General features: G+C 46.7%; 11 protein-coding genes across 15 annotated transcripts; 1 reads left to right on the forward strand and 10 right to left on the reverse strand.

The window, feature by feature from the left end:
- Positions 1-1,037: 1,037 nt before the first annotated feature.
- On the reverse strand, positions 1,038-3,708 carry LOC119131078 (zinc finger protein 239-like). 2 transcript variants are annotated; one of them, XM_037265217.1, is made up of 2 exons: positions 3,331-3,708; positions 1,038-2,166 (listed from the first exon to the last, which is right to left on the reverse strand). In XM_037265217.1, the coding sequence occupies exons 1-2, from the start codon at positions 3,352-3,354 to the stop codon at positions 1,081-1,083; spliced, it is 1,110 nt and encodes a 369-aa protein (XP_037121112.1). In that variant the 5' UTR covers positions 3,355-3,708; the 3' UTR covers positions 1,038-1,080. The 2 variants fall into 2 exon arrangements, with proteins under 2 accessions (XP_037121112.1, XP_037121111.1); XM_037265216.1 differs by having other exon boundaries at positions 1,038-2,159; positions 3,255-3,708.
- On the forward strand, positions 2,565-16,087 carry LOC119131059 (3-hydroxy-3-methylglutaryl-coenzyme A reductase-like). Of its 4 annotated transcripts, XM_037265151.1 has the most exons (21): positions 2,565-2,707; positions 2,811-2,942; positions 11,922-12,089; positions 12,170-12,281; positions 12,361-12,448; positions 12,556-12,640; positions 12,704-12,809; positions 12,871-12,977; positions 13,051-13,170; positions 13,234-13,367; positions 13,436-13,733; positions 13,786-13,890; positions 13,954-14,148; positions 14,222-14,380; positions 14,448-14,605; positions 14,680-14,785; positions 14,867-15,037; positions 15,125-15,265; positions 15,366-15,524; positions 15,601-15,755; positions 15,825-16,087. In XM_037265151.1, exons 3-21 carry the CDS (start codon positions 11,925-11,927, stop codon positions 15,874-15,876), a joined length of 2,616 nt encoding a protein of 871 aa, XP_037121046.1. In that variant the 5' UTR covers positions 2,565-2,707; positions 2,811-2,942; positions 11,922-11,924; the 3' UTR covers positions 15,877-16,087. The 4 variants fall into 4 exon arrangements, with proteins under 4 accessions (XP_037121046.1, XP_037121049.1, XP_037121045.1 ...); XM_037265154.1 differs by lacking the exon at positions 2,565-2,707 and having other exon boundaries at positions 2,806-2,942; XM_037265150.1 differs by lacking the exons at positions 2,565-2,707; positions 2,811-2,942 and adding an exon at positions 11,399-11,524.
- On the reverse strand, positions 4,181-6,357 carry LOC119131071 (gastrula zinc finger protein XlCGF57.1-like). The gene is made up of 2 exons (XM_037265200.1): positions 5,932-6,357; positions 4,181-5,809 (listed from the first exon to the last, which is right to left on the reverse strand). The coding sequence occupies exons 1-2, from the start codon at positions 6,053-6,055 to the stop codon at positions 4,341-4,343; spliced, it is 1,593 nt and encodes a 530-aa protein (XP_037121095.1). The 5' UTR covers positions 6,056-6,357; the 3' UTR covers positions 4,181-4,340.
- Positions 6,693-7,252, reverse strand: LOC119131103 (histone H2B 1/2-like). Its single transcript, XM_037265254.1, has one exon. It carries the CDS (start codon positions 7,225-7,227, stop codon positions 6,850-6,852), a length of 378 nt encoding a protein of 125 aa, XP_037121149.1. The 5' UTR covers positions 7,228-7,252; the 3' UTR covers positions 6,693-6,849.
- Positions 7,739-8,289, reverse strand: LOC119131102 (histone H2A-like). Its single transcript, XM_037265253.1, has one exon. The coding sequence runs from the start codon at positions 8,256-8,258 to the stop codon at positions 7,875-7,877; it is 384 nt and encodes a 127-aa protein (XP_037121148.1). The 5' UTR covers positions 8,259-8,289; the 3' UTR covers positions 7,739-7,874.
- LOC119131101 (histone H3-like) lies at positions 8,764-9,599 on the reverse strand. Its single transcript, XM_037265252.1, has one exon. It carries the CDS (start codon positions 9,305-9,307, stop codon positions 8,897-8,899), a length of 411 nt encoding a protein of 136 aa, XP_037121147.1. The 5' UTR covers positions 9,308-9,599; the 3' UTR covers positions 8,764-8,896.
- Positions 10,012-10,572, reverse strand: LOC119131105 (histone H2B-like). Its single transcript, XM_037265256.1, has one exon. The coding sequence runs from the start codon at positions 10,539-10,541 to the stop codon at positions 10,167-10,169; it is 375 nt and encodes a 124-aa protein (XP_037121151.1). The 5' UTR covers positions 10,542-10,572; the 3' UTR covers positions 10,012-10,166.
- A 1,476-nt stretch (positions 16,088-17,563) lies between the features above and the next one.
- Positions 17,564-24,090, reverse strand: LOC119131673 (nucleolar protein dao-5-like). Its single transcript, XM_037266305.1, is given in 5 exon segments — positions 17,564-17,970; positions 19,822-20,225; positions 20,856-21,445; positions 22,848-23,163; positions 23,744-24,090. Coding segments are annotated over 5 exon segments (1,956 nt in total). The 5' UTR covers positions 24,053-24,090; the 3' UTR covers positions 17,564-17,633.
- On the reverse strand, positions 18,473-18,971 carry LOC119131107 (histone H2A-like). The gene has a single exon (XM_037265257.1). The coding sequence runs from the start codon at positions 18,951-18,953 to the stop codon at positions 18,567-18,569; it is 387 nt and encodes a 128-aa protein (XP_037121152.1). The 5' UTR covers positions 18,954-18,971; the 3' UTR covers positions 18,473-18,566.
- Positions 20,711-21,483, reverse strand: LOC119131095 (histone H1-like). The gene has a single exon (XM_037265245.1). The coding sequence runs from the start codon at positions 21,441-21,443 to the stop codon at positions 20,826-20,828; it is 618 nt and encodes a 205-aa protein (XP_037121140.1). The 5' UTR covers positions 21,444-21,483; the 3' UTR covers positions 20,711-20,825.
- LOC119131104 (histone H2B-like) lies at positions 22,652-23,745 on the reverse strand. Its single transcript, XM_037265255.1, has one exon. The coding sequence runs from the start codon at positions 23,152-23,154 to the stop codon at positions 22,780-22,782; it is 375 nt and encodes a 124-aa protein (XP_037121150.1). The 5' UTR covers positions 23,155-23,745; the 3' UTR covers positions 22,652-22,779.
- Positions 24,091-27,596: the final 3,506 nt, after the last annotated feature.

Here is a 27,596-nt window from a genome sequence, read left to right on the forward strand (position 1 = left end):
GCAGACACAACGTGACCACAAAGCTCCATGCTAAGGTGTAATGTGAAATCCAAAAATACTCACAGGTATATTCTCTCCTGTAGCGGATTTGTATGTGTCCCACTCTGCATGGTATCACTAAAGGTGTCATCACCCAAGGTTTATCTGAGGCACATGAACGCGCTACACAGATCTCAGCGTTGACCGTATCCAGGCGGGCGAGCGGGCGGACGCTCGCATTTATCGGCCGCCTCTTCAAGGTTGACGAGAAGGATAGAGGCCGCGAGAGGTTGGAGTGAGGGATGAGGGGGACGTGTGCGCGTCAGATGATAACAGGAAGGCTTTGACTTTTGGAGAAAGGTTCACTTGGGACACTTTTTGACAAACCGCCAAAAATAGTTTCCAAGAAGGCGTGCTTTTGAGTATTTGTGTGCTCTGTTTGTGTGTGTTGCTGCCTCTGTGTGTGGTAAAGCAAAGGTTCATGATTTTTGCTAGCCAACTCATGGCATTTTGCATTATATGTTAGCATTCAGCGAGTCTACTTTTATTATTATACTATGGTCTGACTATCAGAGTTTGAAATGTCATGTCTAAAGAGGAAGTTTTTGTTTTGTTTTTACAGGCTATCTATTCTGGGCCACGTGATCAGCGGAGCTTAAATGGATAGGCTGGACATTGGATGAACAGAGAAAGGTATAATTGCTTGTGGCGTTTTGAGTTCATAAGATTTTGTTGTCCTACGTGACCTTTGTGTGCGCTTCAATCACAAGCAATGCGTGGAGAAACAGCGACGTCTAGTGGACATAAACGGTAGTGCACACAGCTTTCGCTTTACTGACAGGCGATGTAAGATTTATTAACTTGCTTAAACTGGAGTCAGCTTTTAAATTCAAAGGGGTGGGGTTTCAAATTACATATGTGGTTTGTTATTAGGATTTTAAACTATGCATTAAATTTCAAATGAGGGTTACTAGAAATAAGGCAGAAGTCTTGACCAAGTGAACACGCACAAAATGTGTCAATGTCTTGTTTTACACCAAATAGAAAGCACAGTAGAATCATGTTGCTGTGATTCTTTATTTCCATTGCAGGCTCCATTGTTCACTCGTCGGCACACCCTTTCCGTTTATTCTTCGAAAATCTTTCACCAGTGTGGGTTCTCGTGTGGACTTTTAAGTTTCCCTTCTGAGAGAAACGCTGACCACAAAGTGAGCACGCAAAAGGTTTCTCTCCACTATGTGTTCTCGTGTGTTTGATCAAGGTTCCCTTTTCAGAGAATCTTTGATCACAAATAGAGCAGGCAAAAGGTTTCTCACCAGTATGGATTCTCGTGTGTATAGTTAGACTTCCCTTCTGAGAGAATCCCTGACCGCATATTGCGCAGGCAAAAGGTTTCTCTCCTGTGTGCGTTCGTGTGTGCGATCTCAAGTTTGCCCTTTCAGAGAATCTTTGATCACAGAGTAAGCAAGCAAACGGTTTCTCACCAGTGTGTGTTCTTGTGTGTGTTTTTAAGCTCACCTGTGTAGAGAAGCTTTGGCCGCAAAGTGAGCAGCCAAAAGGCTTCTCTCCCGTGTGTTTTCTTATGTGTGTCCTTAGGTTTCCATTCTGAGAAAATCTTTGACCACAAACTGAGCAAGCGAAAGGTTTCTCACCAGTGTGTGTTTTCGCATGAGTTCTCAAGTGTCCTTTATGAGAGAATCTTTTACCGCAATCTGAGCAGACAAAAGGTTTCTCTCCAGTATGGGATATCATGTGGGTTTTCAAAAGGGACTTGTACACAAATAATTTCCCACACTGAGAACATTTCCAGCGTTTGTTGTCGGCATGACATGTCATGTCTTGCTCATCATCAGTGTTAGGAGAGTGAGACGTGTCGTCGCTATCTGACATTGGAGCTAACAGGCTGTCCGCTTGCAGTTCTTCACAGTGGTCGCCGTCGCCTTCTCTTGTCATGTGTTGACTTGAGTTCCTGCTGCTTAGAGGCTCCGCCCCTTTATTCTCCTCAAATTGATCTTCGTCTTCACTTTTGAATGGGACTCCCGTCAATAGCAACTCGATAATATCATCGTCCTGCTCTTCCTCCTCCTCCTTGATGTGGGGAAGCTGCATCTGCTCCACGTCTTGAAAGTCAAGTTGCTCTGGCGCCTGCCGCTCGGGACCAAGACGGCTTTCATTGATCTCTGCGGGACACAAGACAACATTGCAATAAGCATTAGCACGGGGCGCAGGAAGAAACGCCTCAACTTGGTCAGAACTATTCAATTCTACCACATTTCAATGTCAATTTGAATGTTATGAATTGTTCAGCCAGAACGGAGTGCACAAGCAATTTGTTGGGGTGTTTTTGTGCCAGAAAAAAAAAAAATCTTAATCTGAATCCTAATAACCGCAGAATACAAACTCATGCAACGCGGAAAGCTAAACATTTCGTAGATGTGAATGCTCTCGCCTCTTTAATCATCTTTGAAATTCTGAGCGCCTCGGTCATGTGTCTGCTGAGAGCCAATCAAATTGGCATGCGTGCGGGTAGGCGGAAGTTGTCAGGGCACGCGAGAGGGGAAATGTTTGTTTGCTGCCCGAGGTGGGTTTCGTGCGCTTTTCTTCCAAAATATCGCGCGACAATCTGATGACTTCAATGCTTACTTGTTAACCTTGCAGAGCCGACTGCAACGACTGAAAAGCGGAGTTGTTCACGATTTAGCATTAGCTGCCCCTCCAGTTTGTATGGGTCCGGTTGCATTGCTATTTATATTGAAATCATGTTATTTAATTGAGGAGGAATTGTTGAATTGTGAACACGTGCGTTACTCGGATGATCTTGTTTTCTACAGGCCCTGCATTTAATTGATGATGGTGAGCCAAGGAAAGGCTCCGAGCCCAACAAGTTTGAACTCAACCCAAGTCCGTGGCGATTCCTGCCAGCTGAACTGGAAGGAGGCTCTCACGGTCGCCCAAACGCAAAGGTAAAATATTGCTAATTTTGGTTTCATGTTATGCAGCAAATGTTGGCTACATATACCCGACATCTGTATTCAATGTCATAAAAACGCCTTTCCACTGTCTTTGGCCACGTACTGAAATACATACGATTGTCTTTCAATATGATCAAATGTATTTAAAGAATGAAACAATTCTTTTAAATATATAGATATGCATATTATGTCAAACGTATCCACTTAAATATAAACACGTTAAGGGCGGAAAGTACCGTACTGTAATTTGAAGAGTACAGTAAAGAAAATGAAAAGTAGGCAAATCTGCTCCGTGTGACCCACCTCCAGGCTTCTTGAAAGCAGCGTCCGTCAGAAGTTGACGTTGTGACTCGTTTCTCTGCTTTTTCTCACCAAGTTCCTTTACTGTCGCGCGTGCAGACATTTTCACACGATTAGCGCAGCACTTGATGCTCACGCTTGATCTTTGCTTTGCAGGCAGTTGGCAGCCGACGCATCTTCTTTGTTAGCCCCTAGCTAGGCTATGCTAAATTAAGCCAGGGCCGAGAATCGTGAACGTGCACGGACGAGAGTTTAAACGCACACGCATCGGATGGGGGATGTTTTGCTCCAGTATGGTAGCGGGCCACGCAGTGTATCCAGGCTTCGTGGTTTGCTACACAAGGCGGAGAAGTATTATTTAATCAAGTGCGAGCAGTGAGCGCAAGTTGCGACAGCTATAACAAATGGCGTGCCTACGGTAACCGAGAAGGCTCAATTCAAATAGAACCAAGCGCGTTCTTGCCAAGTTTCCTTCTTTTGACTGATATTGAGTTTCAAACTTTAGCGATAACTTTAAATGACTTTCTTGTATATGGTTAACGTAATATAGAAATATTCCAGCGTGTTGTATAAAAACATGAGGGGAGGTTTGAATCATTATTATTAAAAGTGCAGTGGCGACTTTATTGTTCTTCTTGGCAGTGGTCCTTTCTTGAACTCACAGTGTAGAATATTTTAATTGACGTGTGTGGTAGTTATATTATTTTTTAAAAGCTTTCAAATACGCCAATTCATTAGTAGTATCATGTGTACAGTACATGCAGTATGTGCGTTGTAGTATACTTATTGTCCACTCGGTGTCGCCATTCTCACAGGGAAGACTGCCAGAGCAGCAAACAAAACACTAGATGTCAATTTTCACCTTAACTACTCAGCGTAGTTGACATCTGACCTTTTCATAGGAAGCTTGATGACGTTCCGAATAAATGTCTGGAAAATTGTATTTTATTGAGGATCACATTGACACTTTTAAGACTCTAAGTTCTTTAGCACGAGCACACAGAATGCAAGCAGATAAAATACAAGTAAATTATTTCAGGTCATTGAAACGACTCTTAAAATGGCAGACGTCTCTTTTTATTTTGCGCTTCATAGATCTCTGCGACTTTCACCAGCACAAATATGTCTTTTTACCTGATCTTTACGAGAGAAACTTTGACCACAAACTGAACAGGTAGTGTGTGTTTTTGTGTGTGCCGTAAATGTTTCTTTTCTAGGGAATCCTTTGCCACACACTGAGCAGGTGTAAGGTTTCTCTCCACTGTGCGATTTTGTGTGACGATTTAAGTTGCCTTGGTGAGCAAAACGTTGACCGCAGACTGAGCAGGCAAAAGGTCTCTCACCAGTGTGCGTTCTCATGTGTGCTTGAAAGTATCTCCGTGAAGAAAATCTTTTGCCACATATCGAGCAGGCGAATGGTCTCTCTCCAGTGTGTGTTCTCGTGTGTGTGGTTAAAGTGCGCCTCTCACAGAATCTTTGCCCGCAAACTAAGCAGGCAAATGGTTTCTCACCAGTGTGTGTTCTTGTGTGTGTTTTTAAGTTTGCCTTTGTGGAGAAACATTTGCCACAATCCAAGCAGGCAAAAGGTTTCTCTCCGGTGTGTGTTCTCATGTGTGTTGTCAAAACGCGGCTCTCAGAGAACCTCTGACCACACACTGAACACGAAAAAGGTTTTTCCCCAGTGTGTATTCTTGTGTGTATTCGTAAATTTCCTTTGACAGAGAAGCGCAGATTGCAGAATGCGCACGCAAAAGGCTTTTCTCCCGTGTGTGTTCTTGTGTGTGAAATTAAGTGCACCTTTTGAAAGAATTTTCGGCCGCACACTGAGCAGGCAAAGGCTTTCTCACCAGTGTGCGTTCTTGCGTGATTGGTCAATGTGTGTTTATAAAAGAATCGTAGACCACAAACTGAGCAGGAAAACGTTTTCTCTCCCGTGTGTGTTATTGTGTGTCTTCTCAAGTTTCCTTTTTGAGAGAATTGTTGACCGCAAAGTGAGCAGGCAAAAGTTTTCTTTCCCGTGTGTGTTAATGTGTGTCTTCTTAAGCTTCCCTTTTGAGAGAATTTCCTACCACAAACTGAGCAAGTAAAAGGTTTTTCTCCAGTGTGGACAATCATATGAATTTTCCAAAGAGACTTGTAGACAAACGTTTTCCCACACTGAGAACACTTCCAGCGTTTGTTGTGGCTCATATCATGCTCTTCATCATCAGTGTCAGGGGAGTCCGACTCGATGTCGTCGCTATCTGATAGCGGAGCTAACAGGCTGTCTGCTTCTGACCCGCCACAGTGGTTGCCATCGGCTTCTGTTTTTATTTGTTGATTTGAGCTGCTGCTTGGAGGCTTGGTCCCTACATTCTCCTCCCCGTAGTGACCTTCATCTTCAGTCTTTAAATGGACACCGGTCACGGGCAACTCTGTGAAATCCTCTTCTTCTTTAATGTGTGGTCCCTGCGGCTGCTCCTCTGTTTTGACTTGAATGGGCTCTGAAGGTTTCTCCTCTTTAATGTCAGCAAACTCCATCTTCTGCTGTTTGGGACCAGGATCTTTTTCACTGATGTCTACAGGACATAAGACAAGTCAAAGGAAGATAAAAACAAATGCAAAAACAACATTGTCATTGGGGTGAATTGAAATGTATTTGTTTTGCGAATGCCGTAAGTTGGATCAGAAGTGAGCAAACCTGCTCCGTGTAGCACAAGTGGAGGCCTCTTGCAATCCGCCTCCAGCACTTGACATTGTCGCGCGATCTCTTCTTTTGTTCCACAACATTCCTCTTCGCACTTTACTGTTTGTTTTGCGCGCATTCTCTTTCGACGTTCAAACCTGATCTTTGAGTGGATTCGTTGAACAAACTCGTCTCCTTTGTTAGCAAGCTCAGCGATGCTAAACTAAGCTAACCAAGGCCGAGAAGCTTTGAGGAACACCAAGAGTTTAACCTAATAAGAATATTTGAAAGAATATTCCATTCTTTAAAAATGTAATGATGGATTTACTTCGTCCAGGCTTAAGTACGTCAGGTTTTAATTAGGAAAGTATCATTTTTGAGCGTGTCGGTAGGCTAACTGTTGACGGGTGACGTACAGCTTCCACGCAAGTTGTACGGCAACTCCACTTGGACAAACCTCGTGTGGTCTAAAAGAGCGAATGTAGACGACACAAAAGCGAAAAACTGTAGCGATATAAGATTTTTTATTTGAAGACTTCGAGACAAAGCGTTTTTATTTATATCGGTATAAAACAATTCCTTGTTAGCAGGCAAGACTTGTCTTGTTGGCGATCTAGACATGAAATACAGACATGAATCAGTAAAAATGTTTTTATTCAAGATCCATTTTACACAATGTTTTCAAAGCGTCAATGTTTCTTCCGTCTATTTCAACAATTGAGTTAACTACAAAACGTGCATAGAGATTGACAATTTCCATTGAACGCTTCATTGCTTTAGAAATTTGGCATTGCATTTTATAGGTCGAATTGTTTCAGTCGACTTTGTATATTTTACAGCTCAAGTTTGGTTTAAGTTGTAGAAGTTACTCTTTGGGAGAAATGTGGGTGGCTCTTAAAAGAACCGTTGGTTTGAAGCTTTGCCGCTTCGAGTTTACTTGGAGCTGGTGTACTTGGTAACGGCCTTGGTGCCCTCGGACACGGCGTGCTTGGCCAGCTCACCCGGGAGCAGGAGGCGCACAGCAGTCTGAATCTCCCTGGAAGAGATGGTGGAGCGCTTGTTGTAGTGCGCCAGGCGGGAGGCCTCGGAGGCGATACGCTCGAAGATGTCGTTGACGAACGAGTTCATGATGCTCATGGCTTTGGAGGAGATGCCGGTGTCGGGGTGGACCTGCTTCAAGACCTTATACACGTAGATGGCATAGCTCTCCTTCCTTCCCTTCCTTCTCTTCTTGGTACCAGGCTTGCCAGCACCTTTGGTGACGGCCTTCTTAGAGCCCTTCTTGGGCGCAGGCTTCGTAGGCTCAGGCATTGTAAGTCAAGATTGGTTGTTGGGGTCTGTGTGTCTGGTCTGTGGCCGAGCCAGAGACCTTATAGGGGCTCTGATGCAAATGATTCTGTTCTAGCGCCACACTTTGATTGGCTAAAGGAAATGGCGGCCTGCTATATGACGCTTTCAATGGATTCAGTGGATCCATGATGTCTTTTATCGTCTATAGTTTGTTCTGTTAAATATTTTATTAGGTTTGTCAGTCTCATAACCCTAACCTTTAGAACTCAGGCGTAGTCACAATAGACTGAAAGGTCAAAAAACATTAATTGTGGCATTTATGAGGCAAGATATGACATTCATACAGAATAGGAAAATTAAAAATGAACTATTTATTTACATACGCAAAAGTGATGGCAGTGTGTATGGTGTGCAGTGCTTGTGCATTCTGTTCCTTATCTGGCACCGCTTTTCTAGCCCTTTCTGTATCTGCTGCACGTGTACTTGTAGTAGCCGACCCAGCGTAACCTTGTATTATTTACAGTTTGAAAAATGCTCTGAAACACTACTCCTATCTGAATCTAATAATATTGCAGACGGTAAGATTACTCAAAATGGAAATGTACCCTTTTCGGACATTTGTGTGGCTCTTAAAAGAGCCTTTTGTGATGATTAGCTTGTGGCTAAGTTTACTTGGCTTTGCCGGCCTTCTCAGTCTTCTTGGGCAGGAGCACAGCTTGAATGTTGGGCAACACTCCGCCCTGAGCGATAGTGACGCCGCCGAGCAGTTTGTTGAGCTCCTCGTCGTTGCGGACGGCGAGCTGCAAGTGGCGGGGAATAATTCTGGTCTTCTTGTTGTCACGAGCGGCGTTGCCAGCCAACTCCAGAATTTCAGCAGTCAAGTACTCGAGCACAGCCGCCAGGTAGACGGGAGCGCCGGCCCCGACGCGCTGCGCATAGTTGCCCTTGCGGAGCAGCCTGTGGACACGACCCACCGGGAACTGAAGCCCGGCACGGGAGGAGCGTGTCTTGGCCTTTGCTCTAGCCTTGCCTGATTTTCCGCGCCCAGACATCTTGAATGTTGCTTGCTGTTTGTGAAGAAAGAATATCGGAGTTTCAGTGGAGCGGCGTACTTATACTTAAAGCTGCTGCGATTTGATTGGCTGGCGTATGCGGGGAAAGTGTTGTCCAATCAGCAACAAGCAACGGTTGCCATTGTTCTGAAGCCCGTGAGCTGCTTTTTCCACTGTCAAGACAATATTCTTTGTTTGAAGTGTGAGCTGCCAAAGCATTGAATTACATGAAGTGCGTGCCATTTTTGAGTCAATGAAAATTTGACTTTTAAAAATGAATCAAATTACATAGCTAACTTCAAATGTGATTCTGTAGGATTTAAGGTGGGTGGGTAATAGTGAAACAAAAAAAACACCTGTATACCAATCAAACTTGATACCGCATCAATTTTGGGGAGCTGTTTCTTTGCCTAATGTTCAAACCAGATCTAGAAGATACATTTTGTTCGATAGAGGCTTTGACTCAAATTTGGGATTAAATTACAGGTGTGTAATGTCATTTATTTTAACCAAATGCATTGTGTGCAATTATAGATGTTTTTGTATTAGTTATTTCGTCTGACATGATGGAGGAATGATACTTTTAGTTGCTGATGTGGTGGCCCTTAAAAGAGCCGTTGTGGTTGTGTTGATGATGCTTAAGCTCTCTCGCCACGGATCCTGCGGGCCAGCTGGATGTCTTTGGGCATGATGGTTACCCGCTTAGCGTGAATGGCGCACAAGTTGGTGTCCTCAAAGAGGCCGACCAGATAAGCCTCACTAGACTCTTGCAGAGCCATGACGGCTGAGCTCTGGAAACGCAGGTCGGTTTTGAAGTCCTGGGCGATCTCCCTCACCAGGCGCTGGAAGGGCAGTTTTCGGATCAGCAGCTCGGTCGATTTCTGGTAGCGGCGGATTTCGCGAAGGGCCACGGTACCGGGCCTGTAGCGATGAGGTTTCTTGACACCGCCGGTGGCAGGGGCACTTTTGCGGGCTGCCTTAGTAGCCAGCTGCTTCCTAGGAGCCTTACCTCCGGTAGATTTACGAGCTGTCTGCTTCGTTCTTGCCATTTTTACTGACACACTCCGTTATCCTCGTAACGTGAATGCCTCAAACCTGGCGAGCTGCGGATTTTATCCAGGCGAGAGAGCGCTGATTGGTGAGTTTTAAGATGAGCCCGCGTCAAAAGGCTGCCTCTCTATTGGACGAATTGAACCAATCAGTACCGAACACAACTAACCGCACCCCTCCCTCCCGAAAGAGATTAATGACGTCACCATTTCTATTTTGTCAGTCTTAAAGTGAACGTAGACACCCTTACGAACAACGATGGCGAATAAAAAGCAGTGATTGATGTGCATCCACGTGCCGTTGTAGATGGACTGGCTATTCCATTGCTCTCACAATGAAAAGGTATATATTTTAAGGCGTTACCAAAATCTAGATTGTGTTAATACCAAAATATTTTGTAGCCAATCTAGATTGTGTTCAAATTGTCTGCTGGTATGCCTTTGTACTGCAGTCACATTAAATCATTAACGTTATGAGATTTTTGTATCACACGGACGAATATTGCTCTTTGAATGAGGTGGTGGCTCTCAAAAGAGCAGTTTGTGTAGTATACAATTAAATTAGTAGCGTCGTCTTTGAACACGGGATCAAATGTAGACCTTAGAACAGCCCCATGATTGCAGAGAAGTCCATTTTTAGTTTTAGCGTATTTCAAAATCTTTCCCCTTTAAAATAAATTATTACACAGCATAAAGTATTAGTGTACACGGGACATAACATTTTTATTCATGCTACAATATTAATTTTTAACATTCGGAGTCCGGCCGTCTGGGTTTTAGTTGGAATCGTGCATACCCATTAGAGCAAATTGGGTGGCTCTTAAAAGAACCGTTGGTTTGAAGCTTTGCCGCATCGCGTTTACTTGGAGCTGGTGTACTTGGTGACGGCCTTAGTACCCTCGGATACTGCGTGCTTAGCCAGCTCACCGGGCAGCAGGAGGCGTACCGCGGTCTGAATCTCCCTGGACGTGATGGTGGAGCGCTTGTTGTAGTGAGCCAGACGAGACGCCTCGGAGGCGATGCGCTCAAAAATGTCATTCACGAACGAGTTCATGATGCTCATGGCCTTAGAAGAGATGCCGGTGTCGGGGTGGACCTGCTTCAGGACCTTGTACACGTAGATGGCATAGCTTTCCTTTCTTCCCTTCCTCCTCCTCTTGCCAGGCTTGGCGGCGGACTTTGTGACGGCTTTCTTAGAGCCCTTCTTGGGGGCAGACTTTGCAGGTTCTGGCATTGCTGCAGATAACAGAAATATCCAATGCCGATGACGGAAGTGCCAACAGTTTTATAATCCATCTATGCAAATAAAACTTTGCCATCGCCAGATCTTCATTGGCTGACTGTGCTGACGCTACGTTTTGATTGGCTGATAATGCATTCCCTGCGCGCGACGTTTCCGTGCTCATTTGCTGCTCATGCATGCAAATATGACTGTGCCAGTGCCACGATTTGATTGGCTAATTCTATCAGCGTGACGTAGATCTTGTTTTTTCTTTGCGTTCATGACTTGCAAATAACGTTGCACCAACTCCACTCTCCTATTGACTGCAATGCTTGATTATTAATAATTACATGTTTGTTTATGTCGCCCCTCACCCACTTCCCCGACTACATCATCGCCTTCCGAGAAATTGCTGCATAAACAAAACAAAGGCGACCTTTCACAATCATCGTGTAAATGCACTATACATGAACATATAACCTCTTAGGTCCGTACACAGAGCAGGAGTTCCATATTTGAATATCTGTTTTCGATTCTTGTGATATGGAGTGTGATGTGCAGTAAAGTTAAACGGTACTGTGCTGTATAACTGTATAAATGGTATAACAACACTGCCATCAACTGGAGGCTTTTTATTACTTGCAGTATCATGACAATACTCCTTTCAATTTTGTTTTTTAACAACTATATTATACAAACAGAAATTGTGTCGATGTATAAATGAACACTTTTATTTGACAATTTTCAAACAATTGTATGAGTTTCTCTTAAATGCCTTATTTTAAAGCGACAACGTTGACCCCTTTTCCTCGCGTACCAAAATGGCGTCGACGACTTCCTTTGCAAGTGACGTATTTCCTATGTCATCACTTCCGGATTACAACATTATTTTTTTTTTTTGCTAAGCTCGCGAACCGAAACTTCCTTGGAAAGGACGTGATACCGAATCATTATCATGGAAACAAGTCTCTGACTACCGGAAAGCTTTTCTAAACGTATGTATGTTTTGATCCGCCATAATGTTTCTGCGTATCAACCAAATAACTATTTGTCGGCCATCCTGTCGTAAGTAGGGTAGGCGTGACGGGTGGCTAATGCGCTAGCTTTAGCTTGAACGTTGTCACAGTGTATATAAGTTGTTGACGCCCCGAATGGAACAACATTGGCGACGGGGTCTTTATTTGTGTGTAAGTGTTTGTACTTATCAGCTGTACGTTGAACGCTAGCTCGCTGTCTGTCGTCGTTATCTCACCACACGTTGCCTCATTATTGTTTTGACAGCAGTGGAGAGTACAAAGGCTTTTTAAGTTTTGGAACTGGATGGCTGCATGGAAGTTACAGCCTCCAGCTAAAGTTGAAGGAATAAACCCATTCATGCCCTTGTACCTGCAGAGCATGTTGGCACGGCCGTTCCGACACCATGGCCTACTGGTGGCCGCCCACCCGTGGGAGGTGATCATCGGTACCCTGGCGCTCAGCGTCTGCCTCATGTCCATGAACGGCTTGGCCACCAGCAGCCACGTGTGCAGCTGGAACGACTGTCCCAAAGTGGAGCGAGAGGTCGGTGAAGCTTTTCGCGCCGCCGGTCGCTCTCTTCGGCGTTCCTGGTCCAATCCTGATTGTACGTGTTCCCTTTTCAGGCCAGCCACAGCAGCGACACTGTCATCTTGACTGTGACGCGCTGCGCGGCTCTCATTTACATCTACTACCAGTTTAGGAACCTCCGACAGCTCGGCTCCAAGTACATTCTGGGTCGGTATCGCGGCGTCGCTACAGACATTTGTGCTGTCGTCGATTATTATTTTCATTGATTTGTTTTTGTCTTCGGCAGGTATCGCGGGCTTATTTACATTGTTCTCCAGTTTTGTTTTTAGCTCGGTTGTCATCCACTTTTTTGGCAGAGAGCTGACAGGCCTCAAGTAAGTCCTTCACATCACTTGTCGTTTCTAACCTTACATCCGACCCTCATTTGGACAAATGGGTTTTTCCTGTGACTTACACAAACATCCTCCTCTTCCTCGCTCAGTGAAGCCCTTCCTTTCTTCCTCCTCCTCATTGACCTGTCCAAAGCCTGCACGCTTGCCAAGTTTGCCCTCAGCTCAAACTCTCAGGTGACTGTGCCCACCGTGAAGGGAGCTTTTACGCCGGTGGGCTCATTTTGCGTGTGTGCTTAGGAGGAGGTGAGGGAGAACATTTCTCAAGGCATGGCCATCTTGGGTCCCACCTTCACGCTGGACGCTCTGGTGGAGTGTCTGGTCATCGGGATCGGCACCATGTCAGGTAGGACACGCCGCCTCTGCTGACGATGACGATCGATGTTGTATGGCTGCACGATCTCCAGGTGTGCCACAGCTGGAGATCATGTGCTGCTTCGGCTGTATGTCGGTGCTGGCCAACTACGTTGTCTTCATGACCTTCTTCCCTGCTTGCGTCTCGTTGGTTCTTGAGGTAAGCCGGCCGAAAATACCCGCCGCCAGCATCAAAACTGAGACTAACTTATTTTTCCATGGCGTGCTCGCAGTTGTCGATGGAAAGCCGCGAGGGTCGCCCCATTTGGCAGCTGAGCCACTTTGCCCACGTGCTGGCCGAAGAGGAGCACAACAAGCCCAATCCCGTCACGCAGAGGGTGAAGCTCATCATGGTGAGTCGCGGCAGCGGGAGCCACACGTCGGCCGGAGTGTAACAAGCTCACCTGTCTTCCAAGTCGCTGGGACTGGCTCTGGTCCACGCTCACGCTCGACTGGCGGCCGAGGGTCCCGGCCTCAACCGGACGGCGGCCGGCTCCCCGCCTAAGAGGCTGGAGAACGGCGCCTCCGTTCGCCCGCTGCTGCTCAACGGGTAATTGAATGAAGAAAATGGCGCCACCATAACCGCATCGTAATCCCGCCGCTGTTCTCGTCCCTCAGGGTTGACCTGGAGCAGGTGATCACGCTGGGCCTGGCCCTGCTGCTGGCCGTCAAGTACGTCTTCTTCGAGCAGAGCGAGACCGAGTCGTCGCTGTCCATCAAGAGTCCCTCGGCGGGCTCGCCTCCCACCCGCAGGCTGGCGCCGCCCGACGGCTGCTGCAGGACGGACCCGCCCGCCGTTGCAATCCCAGACTTCAACCTCGTGTGCAGGAAGGAAGCCAAAGCTCCTGATGGGTCTCATGCAGGACATATTGGCAACAATGTTTGTAAGAAGCGTGATTGGCTCCCATTTGAGAATTTTCAAGGGAACGCGATTTAATCAGTTCATCGAGTTGTTTTGGGGGGCTTTGTCCGCAGCGGAGGCCAATCCGCGTCCCGAGACGAGCGACGCATCCAAAGCTGAAGCTTGCCCGCGCACGTTGGAGGACTGTCTGGACGTCCTCGCCGATCCGCAGGCGAGTTGCCTCTTGTAGCGTTCATTTCACGGCCACCTTGTAACCGTTTGCCGTCGTTCTCAGCGAGGGCCCCGTTGCCTCAGCGACAGCGAGGTGATCAACCTGGTGGCATCACGTCACATCCTCGCCTACAAGCTTGAGGCTGCGCTGGAGACCCCCGAGAGGGGCGTGGCTATCAGGAGGGAGATGTTGTCCTCCGAGCTTCCCGTTCCCACCGCCTTGTCTTTGCTTCCGTACAAGAACTACGACTACGGCAAGGTGAAGGCGGCGTGAGCCTCCCTCCGCTTGCGTCCATTTCAAGTGGAGATCTTGACGCCTTCCCGTTTGGCAGGTGATGGGCACCTGCTGCGAGAACGTCATCGGCTACGTGCCGGTGCCGGTGGGCGTGGCCGGCCCGCTACCTTTGGACGACAAACTTTTTTACGTTCCCATGGCGACCACCGAGGGCTGCCTGGTGGCCAGCACCAACCGGGGCTGCCGGGCTCTCTCTGTAAGTCAAATCATATGAGCGAAACGGGGTTTTTTTTCTTCTCCAATTGAAGTTGGTGCCGTTGCAGCTGAGCGGTGGCTGCCGCAGTCGGGTGTTGTCCGACAGCATGACCCGGGGTCCCGTGGTGCGCCTGCCCTCGGCCTGCCGCGCCGCCGAGGTCAAAGCCTGGCTGGAGAGCGTCGAGGGCTCGGCCGACATCAAAGACGCTTTTGACCGGACCAGCAGGTGTGCCGGCCGATTGACGCCTCGTCGAGTTGCTCGCCGGGCGGGACTGACAACATTTTTTTTATCCCGACCAGGTTTGCCCGGCTGGAGAAGATGCTGGTGTGCTTAGCGGGAAGGAACCTCTACATCCGTTTTGAGGCACGCACGGGAGACGCCATGGGCATGAATATGCTCTCAAAGGTATCGTCCCACATCCAGACACGATTTGATTTACGGCTACGACTGCAACGAGTTTATGAGTTTGATGAAATGTGTCTGCAGGGCTGCGAGAAGGCTCTGCACAGACTGCAGCAGCAGCACGCCGACGTGGAGGTGCTCTCCGTCAGCGGCAACTTTTGCACCGACAAGAAGTCGGCCGCCATCAACTGGATCCTGGGGCGCGGCAAGTGCGCTGTGTGCGAAGCCACCATCCCTGCCAAAGTGGTTCGCGAGGTAACAGGAGAAAAAAAGACAAAGAGTAAGCTGTCAAGAATTAAGTTGCATTCTGTTGGAGTTGTTTTTCCTTGTTTTGCTTTTGAGGTGCTGAAGAGCAACACAGCAGCACTGGTGGAGCTCAATGTCAACAAGAACCTGGTGGGCTCGGCCATGGCGGGCAGCGTCGGCGGCTTCAACGCCCACGCCGCCAACATCGTGGCGGCAATCTTCATTGCCTGCGGGCAGGTGAGTCCACATTCCGCCAAAAGCCCTTTGGCATTCCATGAGGAAGTCAAATGACTTGACGTTAGTCGAGTGGAAGTCCTCAGGTGTGTTTTGGTGGCAGGACCCCGCGCAGACTGTCGGCAGCGCCAACTGCATCACGCAGATGGAAGCCGCCGGAGCCGACGGCCAGGACCTCTACATCAGCTGCACCATGCCCTCCATCGAGCTGGGCACCGTCGGCGGGGGCACCAACCTGCCGCCGCAGCAGGCCTGTCTACAGGTAACAAACTCGTAACAACTCAGGGGGAAAAAAAAAAGAATGGAATTTTCTGAATGACCTTGTGTTTTGTGCATAGATGCTGGGCGTCCAAGGCAGCAGGCCCGAGCAGCCGGGCGAGAACGCCCGGCAGCTGGCACGCGTGGTCTGCGCCACTGTTCTGGCAGGGGAGCTCTCCCTCATGGCGGCCTTGGAAGCAGGGCACCTCGTCAAGAGTCACATGACCCACAATAGGTGTGTAGCCCGTTTGTCGTCAAGAAAAAAAAAGTCTTATTCCATCCTGAATGCTGACGCTGCTTTCAGGTCCAAATCCAACTTAACCCGTACGGCATCACCTTCCAAAGACGCCTCGTGACGCTTGCTGACGTCGTGAAGGACGAACGCAGGCGGCCCGCACCGCAGCCGCACGTCCTCCGAGTCGAGGCCCTTGTGGAAGGCCTCAGACAGAGCTCGCTTGTCTTTTTGAACGCATTTGTTGCAATGAGAAGCCATCAAAACGTGCAAGCTCACGACTGTAAAGTGTATTTTGAGTGCAATAGAATAATAAATTATAAAGCGTTACGTTATCAAAGTACTCTTCATCGTCATCCGTGTCTGGGGAGAGCAACCTGACCACGTGTCATCATCGGATACTGGAGCAAAGCGGCTGGCTGCTCCCCATCGCCTTTTGTTATTATATGCTGACTTGAGCTGCAGCTCAGAGACTCTGCTCTCCTCATTTTGACTTTCATCTTCACATTCCAGTGGGACAGCAGTCACTGGCAATTGTGTGAAATGCTCCTACAGACAGGCTACTCCTGCTGCTCAGGACCAACAATTTCATCTGCAGGACACAAAGGTGCACATGGTTTGGTCAATGAAGTCGGTCTGCTGTGGCATTTATGTTGTGTGCTCATGTACAAAACTGAACTTGACATTCCCAGTAGAGGGAGTGTGCACCAAAAACACATTTGAATTAAATTGTGAGCTCAGTATAAATTAATTGTAAAATTAAAACATTGTAAGGGAGTGCGCCAGAAAAAAATATAATAGCCAACAATATCGTCAAAACGTATTGACAAATCTGCTGTCGGACGATTTCGGTCAATATAAAACTACAAAAATGTCCGAAGAGCTCCAAGTGACAGGATATAAAACTACAAACATGTCCGAAGAGCTCCAAGAAACCGGAAGAACAAACTCCATCCAGCTGTTGCCTGAACTCTTAATAACGCTGTGCGTCGCAGGTGCAGTTGATTAAAATCAAGTAGCTGACAGCGGCGGGCGGGCAAAATGGACGCTACACTCTTGTGTGTAATTTCATGTGCAATATTAAATACAACTACAAACATGAAAAATAAAAAAGAGAGGCAACGGGTAAGACTCCGGTCAAACATTCTTGCCGTTTAAATAAATTGCTTGCGTTGACGCTAATTTAGTGAAAAGTCCGTTGCATGGCCACCTGTTTCACTTCCGGTGCTAATTCTTTAGTCTTCACTAGATTTTACTGTGGGGATATTGTTTTTTCGGATAGAATAGGCTTTGTTGACCTATTGAGCGCATTTGTTTTAGGATAAATGAATTAAAATGTACTTTGGTAACTTCATATCCAAGCAGTCTATTGTCTACTACATGCTAAGTTAATCACAATTTGGGTAAATATCACCGTGATAAAATGTGATTAGGATTCTAATTCATTGGAATCAAAAACAGATGAGACAATAAAATGCTTAAGTCCCTTTGGGTGCTTGTTGTTACTATTGAAATTTTAATAGACAGGTTTGGTTTTGCTTTGTGTACTAACTACAGTCATTTAAAATATGTAATGTGTTGAATCGGGGTCTTGTCTGTCATTAATGTAATTGTAACTCTTTAAAGGGTTTTCATCGGTTGACTTGGCAACAGGAGGAGCAAAAATAAAAGCCTACCTGTTTGGATTCCATTTTCAGGGTATGTACGAGCAATATTTCTACTTCGTGTCACTTAAATGCGATATAGAATCATAATTTCTAACCAATTCCGTTTGTGAACAAATTACAATCATGAATATTTGTGTAGGAAGGAATGCATACTCGTTTTGGTAGAAGTGTGTGGCCCTTAAAAGGACCTTTTTGTTTGTGGAGGATTATGATTTTAGCCGCCAAAGCCGTAGAGAGTGCGGCCCTGCCTCTTGAGGGCGTAAACCACGTCCATTGCGGTGACTGTCTTCCTCTTGGCGTGTTCGGTGTAGGTAACAGCGTCGCGGATGACGTTCTCCAAAAATACTTTAAGCACACCACGGGTCTCTTCGTAAATCAAACCAGAGATGCGCTTTACTCCACCACGGCGCGCTAGACGGCGGATAGCGGGCTTTGTAATGCCCTGGATGTTGTCACGCAGAACCTTGCGGTGACGCTTTGCGCCTCCCTTACCGAGCCCTTTACCCCCTTTTCCGCGGCCAGACATTTCTGTTTTTTATTTTTTTATCAGACTAAATTTCGTAGACCGTGTATTTCAGTGGACTGATGCTCCCGGACGAGCGGGCATTCTTATTGCAAGACCGCGGACCTAAAAGAGGACTTAATCCATTTGCCGAGCAACGTCACAGCCCTCAACATGAGTCAACTTTCTTTTTTTAGTGGCAAAAATACGAACGTGGTCTTATTTTAACGTAACTTCATCATAGATGGATAGATAGATTTTATAATTAACAATTTTATAATATAATCTCAGATTATCAATGTGTAGTGGTAAAATGTAGATGGCAGTACACCTAATAACTGTAGTAAAATTATGTTGTAATAAAGTGTAATGAAGTGCACTTTCAGTCGACCATGCGACTGCATTTATTGGGGAAGGGTCTCATATATTTGACATACTATTACTAAATTGTGTCGCATTAGAAATTAATGGATTTAGCATGGGCTTTTTAATAACACGAATTTCTTGTGACACATGTACTTTTGTGGTTCATACTAGCTGCTTCTAACACAATGTAGTTAGTTTCAATTGATGGAATAAGACTCTCAAAGTTTGAAGTGGTTGGCTCTTAAAAGAGCCGTTTTGGGGGTCTGGAAGACGCTGAATTTACTTGGCTTTGCCGGCCTTCTCAGTCTTCTTGGGCAGGAGCACAGCCTGGATGTTAGGCAACACTCCGCCCTGAGCAATAGTGACGCCGCCGAGCAGTTTGTTGAGCTCCTCGTCGTTGCGGACGGCGAGCTGCAAGTGGCGGGGAATAATTCTGGTCTTCTTGTTGTCGCGAGCAGCGTTGCCAGCCAACTCCAGAATTTCAGCAGTCAAGTACTCAAGCACTGCCGCCAGGTAGACGGGAGCGCCGGCACCGACGCGCTGAGCATAGTTTCCCTTGCGGAGGAGTCTATGGACACGACCCACCGGGAACTGAAGCCCGGCACGGGAAGAGCGTGTCTTGGCCTTAGCCCTGGCCTTACCGCCGGTTTTGCCACGTCCTGACATTGTGATATAAGCGTTAGTCGAGCTGAGGAAGAAGTACTCGATGTGCGGTGCTGAGGGCTACTTATACACAGAGCTGCTGCTCAGTGATTGGCCAACCGGCTGCGAGGAAATGGTTGGCCAATCAGCAAAGAGCTGCACTTGCCGCGCTCTCTTTTGAGTTGGCTTGTCAGTTTGTGTTTCGACGGGGTCCGCCTGATTGAGCCAAATATTTCTTACATGGTCAACTTGAAAATTTAAATCAATCCATTTACTCATTTAATAAAACTACCGATCGGTTGGATCGGCATCCTATTTCCTGCTGTCTTGTGCATTATAATGGTCATTCAATTCAGTAATCTGTGCCATTTGCTTGTAACTTTTCTCCAAGTCATACATATTTTACTACTACTGCTGCTTTTCTCATGTCTGTTTTATTGAACAAATATTTGAATAACGGGTTGAAACTTTTTAATGATACTAATACAGCGTAATCAGTATTTGCTTACTTTCAGAAGGTGAATTTTGATATTGATGCAAGTAATCTCCCCACCCTGCAATTATAACACGAATAAAATAATTACTTTTCAAACTTATTTATATTTTATTCAATAGAGGTACCACTCTGAATCAAACTTGGGTTTTAATGACATGAATGTAATGTTCTAGATCACTTATGTTAACCAAAAGCATTGCAAGGGAATTAAGCAATATTTTCGAATTATTTCATCTGACTTAATAATGGAATGACACTTTCAGTTGCTGATGTGGTGGCTCTTAAAAGAGCCGTTGTGGTTGTCTTGTTGAAGCTTATGCTCTCTCGCCTCGGATGCGGCGGGCGAGCTGGATGTCTTTGGGCATGATGGTTACCCGCTTAGCATGAATGGCGCACAAGTTGGTGTCCTCAAAGAGGCCCACCAGATAAGCCTCGCTAGACTCCTGCAAAGCCATGACAGCTGAGCTTTGGAAACGCAGGTCGGTCTTGAAGTCCTGGGCGATCTCCCTAACCAGGCGCTGGAAGGGCAGTTTGCGGATCAGCAGCTCGGTCGATTTCTGGTAGCGGCGGATTTCGCGAAGGGCCACGGTACCGGGCCTGTAGCGATGAGGTTTCTTGACACCGCCGGTGGCAGGGGCACTTTTACGGGCTGCCTTAGTGGCCAGCTGCTTCCTAGGAGCCTTACCTCCGGTGGACTTACGAGCTGTCTGCTTCGTTCTTGCCATTGTTAGAGAATGTCCTCTAAAAGAGAGAATGAGGAAATCGTTGCGAGCTGCGGGTTTTATCCAGGCGAGACAGCGCTGATTGGTACGTTTGAGAAGTGTCGCCTCCAAAAGCTACTTGACCATTGGACGACATATATTTGAATTGAACCAATCAGCACAGAGTACGACTGACCAACGGCGCCCGAAACAATTGGAAGGATTCCCATTCGTTGTTTTGGAATATTTCGACCAAATCTCGTGAACGTTTTAGAATATCCCATGATGAAGTGAAATGAAAATATTTTATTTTAAAAGCTGTCGTTATGAGCTGGCGTTGTGACAGTGTCATAAATGTAATGTTCATTCAGTCATTCCCAAAAGTTTATAAAAGATGTTTTTATTAAGCACTTACAAAGTACTTACAATAAAGTATTTACAAATGATACAAGATAAGAAAACCAGTAAACATAAAATAATGAAAAAAGCAAACTTGATTGAAGTGACTTCCTGCATCAATTTAATGCCATTTGATCAGGGTAAGAGTAATAAGTTAAACCTAACGTAGTAAATGTATAATGAAGCCCATTCAATTGTCAATTGTTTTCATGTTGTAGCGCTTGAAAAGAGGAACGTTTTGACTCATTATTGAAAATGTGGTGGCTCTTAAAAGAGCCTTTTGTGTGACGCAGAGCTGATTCACTTCTTCTTAGCGGCAGTCTTCTTGACCGTTCTGGGCTTAGCGGCCTTCTTGGCAGGAGACTTCTTAGCGGCGACAGCCTTCTTGGCCGCAGGGGCTTTTTTGGGCGACGCAGCCGGTTTCTTGGCGCTCTTGACGGGCTTCTTGGTCTTCTTAGGCGACGCGGACTTTTTAGTTGCCTTCTTGACAGCAGCCTTCGCTGCAGTGGCTTTAGGCTTCTTGCTTGGCGCGGGCTTCTTCACCGGGACTTTCTTGGCTTTGACGGGAGTCTTCTTTGGCTTAGCGGACGCTTTTGTTGTTTTGATATCTACCTTCTTGCTCATCTTGAAGGAGCCGGAAGCGCCGGTGCCCTTGGTCTGGTCCAAAGTTCCCTTTGCCACCATCCCCTTGATGACAGTCTTCAGGCGAGACTTGTTCTTCTCCACGTCGTAGCCTTTAGCGAGCATGTACTTCTTGAGTCCGGCCAGAGAGACGCCATTGCGCTCTTTCGACGCTGACACGGCTTCGAGGATGAGCTCACTGGCGCTCGGTCCGGGCGATTTAGGCTTAGAAGGAGCCTTTTTCTTAGCGGCGCTTTTCGCCGCCGGGGCGGCTGGAGCTGGTGGGACTTCTGCCATTTCTATTCAAACCAGATAAACTGACAATGAGCCATGCAGGGGGAGAGGCAGTACTTAAGCGCCACATGAGAACCGTAGAGACTCAACCATGAGAACCGTGGAGAGTCAAGCAGCGCGTTTGCGGTCAAAGCGCGTTGACTTGTGTTTTCTGGCCGCTCTTTAAACCCCGAAAAATCGCACTAAATATGTTTCAGAACACCCAATTTGATTCTAAGTGATAGAAAAGAAGTATATCTCCACATTGAAGTGGTTTGCAGCTGGCTGACTTGCTCCGATTTCTTTGCAGAGCCTCCAAACGGCATGTCTTGGTTGGCGCGAGAGACGAGGCTGGATGATTTTCCTCACTTGTTAAACGTCTAAAAGACCGAAAATTGCTCACAGAGCATTCAAGTGTGCATTACAGGTGACAAAAGACTTTTGTCTATGCATCCAAATGCCAAACGGGCATATTGCGACGATCATTTCAGAGCAAGACAACGTTTTTGTGATGGCAGCAAACACACCAAAGTTTCTCATGCACTGCTCATTGTGAGTGCTTCAAAAACATTTTGCGTGAAAACAATATTTCAAGTTTTCATCATATTCGTATTTACTCATTCACATATTTAAGAGCAAAGAATAAAAAAAACACCTATTGCTAGAATGGACTCGAGTAGCGCAATGGGCTTGGCCATCATAACATTGCTGAGTGCTAGATGTGCATATCTGTTTCCATTTGGTTAAAAAGAAAACTTTTTATATTTGTGGCTGATTACGTGATAACTATTAGTTATGTCTCCATTCCCATTTCTTTTGTGAATACTGTTTCCCTTGATTTTAATGCATTACTATGACCATAGATGGTTCATTTACAGAGAGAAATGTTGGTTAGTTGATGTTCACGTAGAGATTAATCTCTTTGTTGGTAGACCCTAATTAAAATGTTGCTTTTGCTTTCAATAACTGAACGCGTCTTGTACTCTTACATGTATTTTTTGGTCAGCTACGAGTTATTTTGAAGGCAGATGGAGTGTTTTTCCCGTTTAAGAAAGCTGTTTCAAGTGATTTAGTGTTCACCTGAAATTGATCAGATGTTCCATTGAGGAAAATATTGGCACTGCTCAAACAGATTATTTGCTATTTCGGGACTATGGGCAAAATAATGTTAGGCGCATCCTGGACAATTAAATTTTATTCTCACACCATCACCTAATTCAACAATGCTGATGTCAGAGTCTCAGTTACTTTGCTACATGTAAGAAATCCTAATTCATGAGCATACATGGAGGAAAACTCTTTGGAGAGAAGTAGGTGGCTCTTAAAAGAACCGTTGGTTTGGGGCTTTGCGACCTCGCGTTTACTTGGAGCTGGTGTATTTAGTGACAGCCTTGGTACCCTCGGATACTGCGTGCTTAGCCAGCTCACCGGGGAGCAGTAGGCGCACGGCGGTCTGAATCTCCCTGGACGTGATGGTAGAGCGCTTGTTGTAGTGCGCCAGGCGGGAGGCCTCGGAGGCGATGCGCTCGAAAATGTCGTTGACGAACGAGTTCATGATGCTCATGGCCTTGGAAGAGATGCCGGTATCGGGGTGGACCTGCTTCAGGACCTTGTACACGTAGATGGCATAGCTTTCCTTTCTTCCCTTCCTCCTCCTCTTGCCAGGCTTGGCGGCGGACTTGGTGACGGCTTTTTTGGAGCCCTTCTTGGGCGCAGACTTCGCGGGGTCAGGCATGCTGATCTTCTAGAGACGGCAATGGACTGGTGGGCTGGACAGTGTCGCAACTAGAGTCTTTATAGAAACTGAAATGGAAATTACTCTGTGCTAGCGCCAGTTTCTGATTGGCCGAAAGAATCTGGACCTTACGTCACAGTAAGGGGCTTTGTGTAAATCAATGGGGGCTATACACAATCATTTGGTCAAATCCTTTGTTTGAAAGGTCAAGGCCACGATTAAAATGACGTTAAAAATAAATTAGAAGACAATGCAAAAAAACTTGTCATTAGATAGCACCTACTCTCACGGCGGGGAAAAGATGCGAAACTTCACCATCTGTTGGTAACTGTAGCACAATTATTGATCTTGTTTATTACAGCAATCAGACTTGTTAATAGCAAATTAAAAATATTGTTGGCCTTGCGTCAAAGCAAAAAGTAGGCATGAAGAAGTTTCATTGTAAGCACATTATGGATCAAGCATCCCCAACTGAGGCGGAAGGCGTAAAGAAAATTGTAACATGGAATGAGCATCCCTTGTAGAATATTTGAGTGGCCCTTAAAAGGACCGTTTTGTTAGCGCAAGCGTGGTTCAATTGGTCAATTTAGCCGCCGAAGCCGTACAGAGTGCGCCCCTGCCTTTTGAGGGCGTAGACCACATCCATGGCGGTGACGGTCTTCCTCTTGGCGTGCTCCGTGTAGGTCACGGCGTCACGAATGACATTCTCCAGGAAGACCTTAAGCACACCACGAGTTTCCTCATAGATGAGTCCGGAGATACGCTTGACTCCACCGCGCCGAGCAAGGCGGCGAATGGCGGGCTTGGTGATACCCTGGATGTTGTCACGAAGGACTTTACGGTGACGCTTGGCGCCACCTTTGCCCAAACCCTTACCGCCCTTTCCTCTGCCAGACATTATTGAAGTGTTAGCTGCTTCCACGGAACAAGATGGATGTTACGTCGTTGCGTGTACTATTTAAAAGCCCACTGAGGACCTATTCGAAGACAGGGGTGGTCGTTTTCTTGTTCAAAGCCAGAGGCAGCGTTTGGATTTATCGCCACCTACTGGAAAAAGCATGAATCACTTCCCCTGGCTTCCCCAATGAGGAGGGGTGAGGGGCTGAACTAAACCTTTGACTCCACCCACACCCTCTCCCATTGCGCGCAAACGACTCCAAGTGACCCAACATGATTCTGGGAGAAGGTTTTTTGCGCTTAGAATAATTTCAACGGATATTTTCTTTCACGTTCCCTTCACCCCGAAGTCTTACTACTTAGGGCGAATACTCGCGCCGGCTAAATGAAATGCCTTCTATCAAATCCAAAACCTATCATTGCGACCTCTGCTGGTGACATGTGGTGCTGCACCTATCCCAATAATTTCTTCTTTAACTTGCAGAACATCTTTTGACCACAACTTAGAACCTTTGAACAGAGTAGAGGCGCATAGATGAATGGGACACACTGTTTGTTGAGTGTGGCATAAAGCTCTGTCCAGTTTCTGGTCCTTCCAAGGTCCAGCAGACTCCACCCGTCCCCTCAGCAGGCGGACCGGACCGATTGATCAAAGCCGTAACGGGGCACCCTCTCATGTTATTATTAAAGACTCGTCCCCGCTGCGGCTACGCAGCGTCTACTTTTTAACTCTCGCATGATGGAGACATCTGCTAACCATCTCATCGGGGTCCATCGTCCCTGCCCCGCAGGCCAATGCAAAAAATATTAGCATGTGCCAGCATTGACAGGAAGTCAGACAGATGCACGCGTTCGGGAAATGACACGAGAGAGCAGGGTTAGACTCCAACTCTGGACGACAATCTACAGTGCACGTTTTTATGGTTTTCACAGTATGCGTTAGCACTAAGCTAGCAGACGTTTGATAGAATAACTTAACACTAGCACGTGTGTGTGTGTGTGTGTGTGTTGACAGTGGTGGTTTCGTACTACAAAAAATAATCAGTATCATCGTCCCAACAACTTGATGTACAGCCGTAAAATTCAGGCATCTATTTTCACCCCCTAACTTCTCCAAACATCCACTTACTGGAAGGGATCGGCCCCCATATTGGAAGCAATTTGCACAACCATTGTTACTCTGGAGTGTCACATGACCAGGTGGTCTACCAAAAAGAAATATGTGACAATGACACACAATAGCCAGCGCCTGCGTGTGTGTTTATCGAGCGGCCTTTGCCGTGTAATGACAGTTATTACAAAAACGCATCCCTCCATCAAACCATCAAACTAGCACCTGATCATGTACGGAGGGGCGCGGTTGCGGTAGATATCCAACGGGGGCGCTCCGGTGGCGGATTTATGGTGCTGACCTTGGCACGAGCGATCCTGCAATCTAGTCTTTATAACGGGATCTCTGTGGACGCGGAAAATTATATCTTCACGCCAAAATGGAGGCTCTATTCGGCTTGATAGAAATTTTACGCTAGATTTAAAAAGCCATGATGTGTATTTTCTAAACACAAACAGCCCCTTGCAGACGTTTCTTTTTCAGAACCCCACTGGTGCTTGAGAGGAAATCAGCGAACTTGCACATAGATGACCTTTTTCCCAAACGGTCCTGCAAGCTTTTTAAGATTGACGTGAGCTGTGGCTGTTTGATGTGGCCGTCACTGTGTGCTTTCAATCGGCCCACTTGTCTGCTCGCATGTCTTCTGTGGTTGACATTTGAAGACAGACTTACTCTTCTAAAGCAAGAGTAAAACAAAAACAAATCCAGACAGACCATGTGTGCATCTTTTAATTACATCTCGGAAGAGCATCAAGGGAGCCAGGTGGCTCGCTCGGTTCATTGTGAGGCTGGTGCGTGCCTGCGTGGCTTTTGCTCTCCCGTCCCCAAAACATGCAAGTTAGCTTCCAAGTTAGCGCTGTGAATGCTTTGGCGTGTCCTGCGAGCGCTCCGGGCTTCCTCTCCCCTCCTTTCGCAAGCGTGTGCGTGTCCACAACGCTGCTCTCTGACCTCCCGAAGCTGTTATGTAAGTGCCACTCGAAATATTTGCATGAGCGGGCACTTTTGCAGCTGTCCAGTTCAGAGGCATGTTTCTCTTTTCAAGGGTTCTTCCTTTTTGCCGACGTGCAACCCCGATTTTCTTTCCATGACACGGGGCGAGGACTTAATGGCGTCCATCGATGGCGGCGCGGCACAGAAGGCGCTTTTCGCCTCGTAAACAGACGAGCGAGTCAACAGCGTGACTTTGGCCGGAGGAAGGCGTGAAAAGGCCGCACTTTCATGTGGCGCTTAAATGAAGCCTTTTGATGGACGCGCCAGCCTAACGGGGGCCTCAGTAAGTCCCCCTTGGTGGGGCCGAGCTCCTGGCCCTCACACAGGTCCGCTGTTCTCATTCTCAAAAGTGCGTGTGTCTCCTTGCGACCTGTTTGGATTCCTGCAGGAAGTTCAGCGAGCGCGTTCAGCGAGCGCGTATAGCGAGGTGTCACTCCAACGACGATATTAATGAGCTTTTGGATTAAAAGGCCTCATTCAAAGCGACTTTGACTTTCCATTCAATTATTGACAATGTCATCAATTTGATAATCAACCCATTTTTGCCAAACATTTTGTCAAGCAATTTGATGTTTTAAGAGCCCTCGGAATATTGTGTTTAGTGAAATGATCTAGATTATTTAAATGAAAATTATTCAAATTATTTGAATGAATTAATTCAATTATTTGAATTCTCTCACCTGAAAATTCTACTTTGCGTACAGTCATTTGTACATTGCGGCTTCCTACCAAGCCACAAACAAACAAACAAACGATCCAGTTGCCCCTTTTTGGCCTTTGAAATGTCCATTGAGGAGATCCAGGCAGGCGCAGATAAACAAGAGCGTCCGGAGGCTTGCTCTTCAGACTCCAGCTTTAGACGAGCCTGTCATTAAGGTCGCCTTTAGCGGGACCAGCGCCGCGCTCTCGGCCACAAGGCCTCGCTCGTCTTTGTGCGGCTGCTGGCACCGAAAATACACAGCTGGCGATTACTAAGCGCGGCTTTTTGCGTAACACACACATATACTGCAGATATACGGAGCTAGTTGTTGTATATGCCGAGAGAAAAATATAGGACGCCCGTCAGGAGCTACTAATTTTCATGTTGTCCCTCGATAGTTCTCTGTGTCATCGAGGCTCGCCAGTTGTAGTTTGCGTTCACATGGAAATACAAACCACTTTAAAGCCTTGTGCAGGGAGGGCGGCCCGCAACTTTATGGTGTTTTTCTAATAATTTGCGTTTGATCATCAAAAGGCTTTGGTGTCTGTCTGTCTGCTGTGAGGGCTGCACCCTGCATGTGCAGCACATGTCCACCAGAGGGCGCATGTTTACCTCCTGAAGCACAATCATATTCATTTTGACATTTGTAGCAGACTGGTCCCCTTTGGCTAGAACAGCGGTCCCCAACCACCGGGCCGCGGACCGGTCCGTGTGTCACTTGGTACCGGGCCGCCAAGCCGCACA

This window comes from Syngnathus acus, chromosome 12 (assembly GCF_901709675.1).
Source record: "Syngnathus acus chromosome 12, fSynAcu1.2, whole genome shotgun sequence".
Taxonomy (NCBI): Eukaryota; Metazoa; Chordata; class Actinopteri; order Syngnathiformes; family Syngnathidae; genus Syngnathus; species Syngnathus acus.

What these genes read in the sequence shown, in the direction of transcription:
- LOC119131078 (XM_037265216.1), bottom strand. Translation starts at nt 3,354, where the DNA reads ATGTCTGCACGCGCGACAGTAAAGGAACTTGGTGAGAAAAAGCAGAGA. An exon ending in TGCTTTCAAGAAGCCTGGAG is followed by an intron (nt 2,160 to 3,254) that starts GTGGGTCACACG and finishes TGTGTCCCGCAG; the next exon opens with AGATCAATGAAAGCCGTCTT.
- LOC119131071 (XM_037265200.1), bottom strand. Translation starts at nt 6,055, where the DNA reads ATGCGCGCAAAACAAACAGTAAAGTGCGAAGAGGAATGTTGTGGAACA. An exon ending in ACTTGTGCTACACGGAGCAG is followed by an intron (nt 5,810 to 5,931) that starts GTTTGCTCACTT and finishes TATGTCCTGTAG; the next exon opens with ACATCAGTGAAAAAGATCCT.
- LOC119131103 (XM_037265254.1), bottom strand. Translation starts at nt 7,227, where the DNA reads ATGCCTGAGCCTACGAAGCCTGCGCCCAAGAAGGGCTCTAAGAAGGCC.
- LOC119131102 (XM_037265253.1), bottom strand. Translation starts at nt 8,258, where the DNA reads ATGTCTGGGCGCGGAAAATCAGGCAAGGCTAGAGCAAAGGCCAAGACA.
- LOC119131101 (XM_037265252.1), bottom strand. Translation starts at nt 9,307, where the DNA reads ATGGCAAGAACGAAGCAGACAGCTCGTAAATCTACCGGAGGTAAGGCT.
- LOC119131105 (XM_037265256.1), bottom strand. Translation starts at nt 10,541, where the DNA reads ATGCCAGAACCTGCAAAGTCTGCCCCCAAGAAGGGCTCTAAGAAAGCC.
- LOC119131059 (XM_037265151.1), top strand. Translation starts at nt 11,925, where the DNA reads ATGTTGGCACGGCCGTTCCGACACCATGGCCTACTGGTGGCCGCCCAC. An exon ending in CCCTCAGCTCAAACTCTCAG is followed by an intron (nt 12,641 to 12,703) that starts GTGACTGTGCCC and finishes GTGTGTGCTTAG; the next exon opens with GAGGAGGTGAGGGAGAACAT. An exon ending in ACGTCCTCGCCGATCCGCAG is followed by an intron (nt 13,891 to 13,953) that starts GCGAGTTGCCTC and finishes CGTCGTTCTCAG; the next exon opens with CGAGGGCCCCGTTGCCTCAG.
- LOC119131107 (XM_037265257.1), bottom strand. Translation starts at nt 18,953, where the DNA reads ATGTCAGGACGTGGCAAAACCGGCGGTAAGGCCAGGGCTAAGGCCAAG.
- LOC119131095 (XM_037265245.1), bottom strand. Translation starts at nt 21,443, where the DNA reads ATGGCAGAAGTCCCACCAGCTCCAGCCGCCCCGGCGGCGAAAAGCGCC.
- LOC119131104 (XM_037265255.1), bottom strand. Translation starts at nt 23,154, where the DNA reads ATGCCTGACCCCGCGAAGTCTGCGCCCAAGAAGGGCTCCAAAAAAGCC.